Consider the following 9,672-nt stretch of genomic DNA (forward strand, 5'->3'; position numbering starts at 1 on the left):
ACATGCACTTACAGTATATACAGATGCAAAAAGAAGCGATGCTGAAGTACACGCATGGAATTTAGAAAACACACACAGACACACACACACACACACACACAGACACACATCCACACACATCAGCTGGACTCCCTCGTGCATAGCTTGATGCCCCTCTCCTCTCCATTGTTCGTTGAATCTTCTTCGCCGCCAGGTCAAAATGTCTCTAAGTAATCTAACTAGCTCTGACTTGAGGGACAATATAAGATCCGCCATGAGTTCTGTCATTACTGCTCTACCCACCAGAGGCAGATACAACTCTCGACCACCACTCAACCTGCCATATTGCTATCCAACCTGACCCCACAGATGCAGTAAACCTAAGTGAACCACAGTTTCGAAAGTCGACAGCAATAACCACTGCAGAATTGCTTTTAATCAACGTCTGAAATGAGGGTGACTTGAAGCGTCGCCCCATGCTGATTAAATGTAATTGTTTAATTGCCAAGTGCTGGGAACCCATCCTATGAGGATTCCAATGGAATTATTTAATCTCTAGTCAGGAAGTACACTGCAGGAACAAGCAGAGGGAAGCGGAAGAACGGAAAAGGCAAAAATCAAGCAGAAAGTCTGTTTTTCTTTTGAAAATGTTCCTCATGAAATATTTACTGTGGTTTACATTTAGTTTGCGGAGAAAGTGAACAGCCCACACAGGCGTGTGTGTGGGGGGGTGGGGCACTAAGTGAAGCTACTACTTCAAAAGAGGTCACGGTTACGACCTGTAGCCGCAGCAGAGTGTTGTTCCACTTTTGGATAGAAGAATTTCACTAGAATACTATAAATGTAGCATGTCTGTTTTCTTCTTGCACTCTTCTTCGTATCAGACACTACAGCGGCTCCATTCCGCGTCTTCTTGTTGTCACTGAGTAGCATCGACCACAGGGGTTATCCAGTGGAATTTGAAAACAAAGGATTTCAGCATTAAGTCATTACTTGGTGCTGAAGGGGAACGTCTAAGACTTTTAACTATTAAGAGATTCTCTCTGGCTGGGTCTCTGCTAATGGGCCTATATAAACTTAAGGGCACAGGTGCACTCCATTTGGGGTCATAGCTCTTTAGATACATTGCTTGGAGTCACAGACATAAAAAAGACCCATCAACACACGAGGAATAGTTTTAAAACAGACACACATGCGCGCACACACACACACTAAATTAACATCTCTCATCTTTATTTTCCGTGGTGCTACTGCTCATACACTAATTTAACCTGCCGTGATTCCCGAATCATTCACTTGGTCGGCCTCAATCAGGAGCCAGTTGGCACACATGCCATGACATTTCAATCCATCAACAAAATCAATAGCAGTACTCCTCCTAATATAACGCCTCACAATGCAATGCTCTCCTTACAGTGATGTGGCTCTCGATGTTGCATTTAGATACACGGGGAGTAAACCGAGACTTGCCATTCTGCTGATAGATGCAGTTCTGTCCTCCCGAGGGAAATGTGTCTGCATCCCTCTGGTCACAAGTGTGCTTCTGTCCCCCCACCAAGCCATTGGGGGTGGGGAGGGAGTGAGGCGGGAGCAGAGGCCTGTTCCCTGCAGCTGTGCCCTTATTCCCAGCACCTGACCGGGGGCCCAGATGTGCACACGGGCAACAGCAACAATTTGAGCAATGTTAGTCCCCTGTGGGAGCCAGGCACCTGCAAACGTAACCCTACTATCTAACATGATGGCGTAATTACAGGACTAATAAGTCTACATCTGGAAAGACTCTATTTAATCCATCAATTCAAACCTACCTAGACTGTGGAAAAATACAAAAGTGGTACTGCACCCTCAGCGTTTCGTCTTTACTACAAACACAAGCCGCTTGGTACTTGACCCTGAAACGTTTGCTTGATCACTGACCCAATTAGGTAGACCGGCAGTACAAAGCACATTTACTGTCATTTATAGCCCAAATTATTCAGTATTAGTTAAATATTAATTTTTACTTAGCATAAAGATTTGCCTGGATTCTGTAAATCGCTTCTTATATTTACTTACTGAATTATTACACCTTTCCTCTGAGACAAGGAAACAATATTTAGGCCACTACCATAACAATAACAACTATTTACATAAGGTAACATACTATATATGTCAAAATCATATACTCAATCACGATTCTATTTAGATTGGTAGTTGCACTGATGATACTGAAATGACTCACTGTGAAATAAAGCTTAAATAAAGCATCAGCCATTGAGATCTGATGATGATGATGATGATGCCAAAGCGATCTCCATCCAAACCCTCTAATTTACCTCAAATACATCAGAATCATGTCACAAAAACATAATTTGTATTTAATTCAAACACAAACAACACAAGCAACTGAACTCAATATAAGGGAAACCAAGACCAGAGTCCAGGAGTGATCTCACCTTATGCTGCATTGAAGCTTCAAATATCCAAGTAGCGTGCACACAGAAAGCTGGAAAGGTTACTGCTGACATCTAGTGGCATAGATACGCACATGCACCTGACTATCACTTAAAAAGGCTAGTTCGACAATGAAAGGGTTAATACAGTTTCCCAGATGAAGCCAAAGACAATATCACACAGTTCTTTCTAAATAATTTCTAATAAAATGAATTCTTATTTTTGTGTGTTTTGCTTTTGTACATTGACATAAACAACACATTTGGTTTCATGTTACAGTAGTGTTGATAGTGCAGACAAAGTATTCAACATGATGAGAAATTCAATGCTTCAATATCATGTCTGTATATAACAAGTATTGCTTTCCAGTCTTTGATGAGGTAACATTTGTGTTTGTCGCTGTGTTTTAATGCATTGATCCAAACTTTCTAACAGCAGAGGGTGACAGTGATCTGTGTTTCCGTAGCTGGAGTCTGGGATGGAACTCTTATCTATGAGTTGAACTAACGGGAACTATTCAATACACACAACAACGATCCAATATGAAAGCCGTCCGTTAACTCTATTGTGTTTCCTCGACTCTGAAAGACATAAACTAGAAGGAAGGAAGAGGAGAAACATTAAATTGAAGTGGAAAACATCATCATTCACCACAGGCTCAAAAAGAACAATCGTCATGATGCAGTTGACCGGATTGCATTGGATTGTGGGTTAACTAACATACTAATAACTCATATATTCACTTTAAATTGCTTGATGTAAAGTATAATTGATGTCTATGTATCTAATGTGGATTATGTGAGATTTACTCAAGGAAAATGTTTTTCTTGACCATATTTCTACATAATGCACAGCTGATCTGCCATGTGTTTACATTGTCCACATGCTATTTATCAATATAGTATGAGTGAAGGGATCATTCATTGAGCTTTATTTTATTACAGCTTTTTTTATGCCTTGGATGACTATTTAGCACAGCAAACTGAATCACATTATACAGCACAAACCTTACATGGAGACAGTGACATCTACAGTGAGGTACACAGTCTAGCTTGGTCGGACAAACACTGGAATTGAGGGATTAGATTTGGAATATTTCGATTACATAGTTTTGGCACACAATTCGTCCCTGTCTCATCCGTGGGCATCACTGGCCGGCACGAAGGTCAGATGAAGGTGTAGTGGTGTGCCGCTCTGGGCAGAGGATCTTACTGAAGGCTCTACGGAAGCTACTGTGGCAAAGTGGGTACAGGAAGGGATTAATTGCCGAGTTGAGCCAAAGGAGCCAGAAGGTGACCTCATACCAGTGGTGCTGGATGCACCGCCCTCTGCAGGCGGCACGTATGATCATCAGTAGGGTGTACGGTGCCCAGCAGATGGCAAACACACACACGATGATGGCCAGGGACTTAGCAATTTTCTTGTCCCTGGACAGACGGCTAGGATGGGAAGCCCTGTTGGCAGAGGCGTCAAGTTTACCCAGACACGGAGAGGAGGTCTGAGAGTGAATGGAACCCCTCACAGCCAGTTTCATCCCCGCGCCCCAGTTCTGGGACAATGGGATCCCTTCCCCCTGGGCAGACGCCGGTTCGCTGAGTTGGAGTTGGAGCTGGGCCTCCCTGCTGTGGCATCTCCTCCGCCGGCGGATGCTGAGGTAAATGCTTAGGTTGAAGAAAGCCACAGAGATGAAAGGAGAGAAGAACTCCAGCATGGAGGCACTCAGTAGGAAGTACCAAGAGTAATAAAACTCAGCAAAGCACTCATCCTTTGGCACGCGGCTTCTGCCCACCACCAGCTCCCAGAATATGATCGCTGGGCCATACAGGACAAAGGCCAGCACCCAGACAGCAATCATCTTGATTATGGCTTGATGCGTCATGCTCTGTCTGGCACGATAACTTACCTGCAGTAACAGAAATCAGAATAAATGAATATAAATCTAACGTCTACATATGGCCACATAATCTAAGGCATAAATGCTGGATTCCACCGTTGTTATGAAACGTCATAGAATTTACACTTCACTGAAAAACCAAACATCAGGGTCACTTTAGTACTTATCAATCCATTTCAATCATTATTACATTTTTGCTTATTGTTACAGTGGTTGATTCCCTTCTTCCATCTGATCAATATGACACGATCAATTGACGATGAATGATATTTCGAGGCCTTCCATGTTTAATCTTAACTCACGACATCATCTTCTTCCTTCTCCTGTCTTGTACTCGAGCAGTCAGTCAGTCAGCAGTTGTCAAACATGCCGGCTGTCAAATCCATGCGTTTACTATACCTCAGTGTTTCCTTTTCAAAGGGAAACTTTGTCCTCTGACTCTTGCAGCCGCTTTGTCTGTCTATGTTCAGAGAGAAATGCTTTTAGGAAAATGCTGCTTGGCTGCCTGTGGCCTGTTTCTGCCGTGATTGATCTCTCCAGGTTGGAAGGACCAAGGCACGGAGGAGGATCTCTATGATCAAAGCTAGCTAATTAAAGAAGAGGCCCTCTCTCTCTGGTGTTATTTGTATTCATTTTTCTGAAGTGTTTGCTTGTGAAAGGAAACAGAACACTCCCTTTGTCTTCTATGCCAAGCCTCTGCCCACTCTTGAGTTAACACACAACTGTATAGGACACAGTCGCCTGGCTTTTGCACTACAAACCCCAACAAGAGGTTCGATGGGACTAACAGCTGCAGTGGTTCGGAAATTTATGCTAACTACCGGTTATGTGCCAAGTTTGAAAGGACAACTGATGTAACAGAGGCCGTATAGCTAAATCTATCAATATATATGTTGTATGGAATGAGATTACGTAATTTATGTGAGACTGCATTCTGCTGAACTGTAGTTTTTCGAAGCTACATTTGTTGTTTTGTCAAGCTTATTAATAGTCCTCTGATGTTTCTTGCATATTTTCTAAAGTCCGTGTTGTTGTTGAAGTTAAAATGTGACTTTTTAAATGTTCATCATGAGGGAGGGCTATAATTAGGGGTGGCACTGGGCCTGGACGGGTCAGGAATGATTAACCTCTGCAGATGGGCACATTTGGGAGCACGAGGTGGCATTAGCCCTAACAATGACCTGGGAGAGCCACCAGTCAGACGCAAAGCAACACAACACCATCATTAGACACTTCTGTGGGTACAAAGAAAGATCATTGCAGACTTTAATTCAAGCCCACACACGCACACACACACACACACACACACACACACACACACACACACAAACACACACACGAGATACAGCATGATACCGTTTCACACTTACTGCTCTGGTGACAGACAGGAAGCGGTCATAGCTGATGAGGACGATGTTGAAGACAGACGCAGAGCAGAGCAGGTAGTCCATGACCAGCCAGAGCTTACACAGACCTCGGCCCAGCATCCATCTGCCCGTGAGGATGTAGGGGATGTAGACTGGGATGCAAAACGCCCCTAAGAAAGCAGGATTTGGCAGAGCAGAGGGTTCACGTACCAGCGCATATACATACTGAGTGCATAAGGAATGAAGGAAAGAAGGAGAGGTGACATAGAGTGAATTGGAAAACAGGTGAGCAAAATGCATCCACCGCTCCAATCTAGCAGTATTTGATGCATAAATAAACAACATAAATTCATTTGCAACCACTTAATTGTAAATGCAGACTGCTGTGAATAGAGGGCAAGAGAGAGAGTGAGAGAGAGAGAGAGAGAGAGAGAGAGAGAGAGAGAGAGAGAGAGAGAGAGAGAGAGGGAGAGAGAGAGAGAGAGAGACAGACTAACTCTTTCTTGTTTTGTTGTTGTTTGGAGGTAGCAGCAAAGATTGATGTTATTGTAAGTGTTTACCTGTGATTTATTTATTTTTTTCTTCTCCTTCTCCCTGTTAGTTCAGTTGCTGCAGATAGTCCTTATCAAATGTGTCCTTTTCTAAATGTCACATGTCTGATGCCATCTTGGACTTTGATGGACATAACAGAAACAACTAACTTGGACTTTTTTCTCCCAAGTTGTTGTATTGGGGCTGTTGTTTTTTTAATCAGCAACAATAACAATGATTCCAGTCTAAAATAATCTAATATGTATCAGCAGTGGACACATATCACATCACATAGAGAGCAGCTGAGGTTGAACTTACCCACAAGAAAATCTGATATTGCCAAGTTCAGGAAGTAATAATTAGACTGTCTCCTCAGACTTTTGTCCACTTTAAACGCCCAAATGACCAACGCGTTTCCCAAAACTATCACCACCACCAAAGTCACCATCATCACCATCAAGACGACAAACAGAGGTCCGGAAAACACCAAGTTGCTCTGGACTCTGCTCGTGTCTTTGTCAAAATAAGAGCCGCTGAAGTTATAATCACTTTGTTCCTCCGACATTGTCCCCGTTTTTTGATCGTTAATAAATCCTCAAGCAGAGCGACGCTGGGAATATTAGAGCAACAGGTGTGAAGCGGAGGGACGAGAGCAGCGCCCAGCAGCCCCTCATCCTCTGGAATACTCACGATTGTGCTGAAAGTGAGCATGAAAACCCAGAGAGGGAGAGACAGAGACAGAGGCGATCACAGCTTGCAGCCAGGACGAGTCATCGCATCACTCAACCAGCTACCTGTTAGAGCTGCTAGTTCAACTCCAGACATTACTTTCACTTCATCACCTGATCCGTTAGAAGAGTATAATGGACTGAGGTGATATAACAAATACTAAAGCAATTGATGGGCTTGATACGTGACATGATTTTCCATATTCCATATTCTTTACCATTATGGCAAATTATATCATTCATTTCCATTGTAAACTTTATAACATGTTTGTGTCTGAAGCTCATCACTAATCGATTACTACTACCTTTTTGCTGTTTAATGGCAATTTCAATAAATTGGATGACTTCAAAGGATATATTTCCCCTTTTATGTTCAAACTCTAAGTGAACGGAATCAAAATTTGTTACATAATAGTACTCACATTTATTCGATTTTTTTTACTACCCACTGCACTTATCTTATCTGATTCTATCTTTAATTATTATATTTCTCAAGTGTCACGTTCACATTGTGACAATTTCTATTATCTACCTGCATGCAATGCTTTTGAATTTCTTCATCATAATTCCTAGTATCTCAGGTATCTTTGCCCTGTCTTTGTCCGTCCTATTCACAGAATCATATTTGGTTTTCAGCAACACGCTCCCCCTGAATATCAGACATAATGGCGTAGGTATGGGTGTGCACACAACCACACAAGTACACACACAAGTACACACACACACACACACACACACACACACACACACACACACACTCAATTTTGGTGCTTTCTACAAATGAGCATGCTGTGCATTCACAGAGGATTCAGGACCTGACATGAACACGGCATGTTGAAGGGAAAGTGGCACAGGGCGCAAAAAGCACAAAACATTGTATATTTTGTCGAGCTTTGTGTTGATTTATGTAAGTGTTGTGATTATTGTTTTTTTTAAAAACCTCTCCTCCTGTTAAGATGTTATTTTCGACCCTCTTTGCTTCTTTCTTCCATCCCTTACACAGATTACGCCTTCAATATGCTTGATATGAAATTCAATGCTAGACCATAACAGCATGATGGACAAAAGAGAAATGAGTGGGAGGCATCTGCATCCATACTCAGGGGCTCTCTCAGTGTCTTAAACTCTCATCATCACGTCTCATAAGCATTCAGGCCTATATGGTATTGTAAAGTCTAATATGTGTGGAATCTTTATCTTTTTGTTTAGCTCTTCAAGTGTTTATGCCCTCCCACTGGTGCACTGGAAGAGTAAACACACCTTATTTGCATTCTGATGCTCTCCTGTCAGTCCCACAGCTGTGGTCCAAACGAAATGAGAAACACACTACAGGAAAGTAGAAGTGACTGAAGGAGCTTGGCTTGAATTACTGTTATTTTCTCAAAAATGGAACCACAACCTCACAGTTACTCACATCACAGCTGCAGCACAGACAGGCTTGGATATGGGTGGACGCACACTTCCTATAGGACGTGCATAGTGTAGCTGACAATAAACTAAATCATATCAGCTCCCAGAAATTCCCCCTCAAATGTGCAATTCAATCAAATTCAATGATACATTTTCACACATGTCAGTTTTCATAAAAGAGAGACAAGTGTATATTTAATTCTAAAATGTAACAGGAACAAGCTCATTCAAAATTCATTGGAAGTTGCACCTTTGTGATTAACGTGTGGATTCATGTATTATGGGTTGACAGTTATTAGATAATACTGGAAGACAAATGATGAATAACTGTAAATGACCTAGAGCGTGAAAAAAACTTGAAATTATCGCTTCGACTGTGTTTAAGAGGCAAATGACAGACAAACACACAGAGTATAGCATTGCTCTTGTTTTTTGAAAACGCTGCTAAAAAGGGTCATGAATAATGTAGCCGTCACAGAGGAGTCAATAATTTGTCCACAGCTCAATAATAACAGTAATACAACAATCATTTTCTTGTCTAACATGTTAGGCCACTAACTATATTGAACAGAGTGTAAAAAAAAAAGCAGGGAAGCAATCAGTTTGGCAGGTGCATCGTGGTCGGATTTGGAAATACAAGTGCACTGACTCATCTGAATATGGAGGACACTCAGAAACAAAGCGCTGTCACAGAGGGTACACAGACGCTCGAGTGCTGGCTATTATACTGTGCCCTGCTGTGGCTCTCCATTACTCTGGTCCTCAAGTGTTTGTGTTTGAATGCTGTACTGGAGTACTGATGCTGTCACAACAGTGTGTCTAACCACTCTCATCACCGCTCATATAAAATCACAACATGCAGTTCAGGTTCCTGATCAGCAGAGGTTAGGTAGCAGTCGTGCTGAGAGCGTATTTATAACGCAGCGGGTTGTAATATGCAACTTGGTAGTATAAATGTGTGGACGTCACAGTTAATATCAGCTCAGGTGGGCAGATGTCACAGACTCAACATGATGACTCTCTCTTGTGATCACTTTCGTGCCATAGATTTAAAGGGGCAGTGCAGCTCTCACACATCACATTCAGCTTATAGAGAAACATACCAAAGCTTTTCCATTTAAATGAACTAACTAATCAACTGCAGGTGTTATATAAATATATAAATATATGAATCACTAAATTTGGGTCAAATGCAATTCAAAGCATCGCCTGCTTCATGCCACTGAAATTTACCACTAGATTTAAATAGGTCTCGTCACATATGCATAAGAGAAAATAACAAATTAACTCATAAATTTAATGTAAATAATTTGAATAAATGGGGAAAGAA

General features: G+C 41.9%; 1 protein-coding gene across 1 annotated transcript; it reads right to left on the reverse strand.

The window, feature by feature from the left end:
• Positions 1 to 3,559: 3,559 nt before the first annotated feature.
• LOC142994269 (histamine H3 receptor) lies at positions 3,560 to 6,682 on the reverse strand. Its single transcript, XM_076145017.1, has 3 exons — positions 6,523 to 6,682; positions 5,677 to 5,843; positions 3,560 to 4,315 (listed from the first exon to the last, which is right to left on the reverse strand). The coding sequence occupies exons 1-3, from the start codon at positions 6,659 to 6,661 to the stop codon at positions 3,560 to 3,562; spliced, it is 1,062 nt and encodes a 353-aa protein (XP_076001132.1). The 5' UTR covers positions 6,662 to 6,682.
• Positions 6,683 to 9,672: the final 2,990 nt, after the last annotated feature.

Source organism: Genypterus blacodes, unplaced genomic scaffold (genome assembly GCF_046128005.1).
Source record: "Genypterus blacodes isolate CSIRO-AG114 ecotype Tasmania unplaced genomic scaffold, CSIRO-AGI_Gbla_v1 ptg000029l_1, whole genome shotgun sequence".
Taxonomy (NCBI): Eukaryota; Metazoa; Chordata; class Actinopteri; order Ophidiiformes; family Ophidiidae; genus Genypterus; species Genypterus blacodes.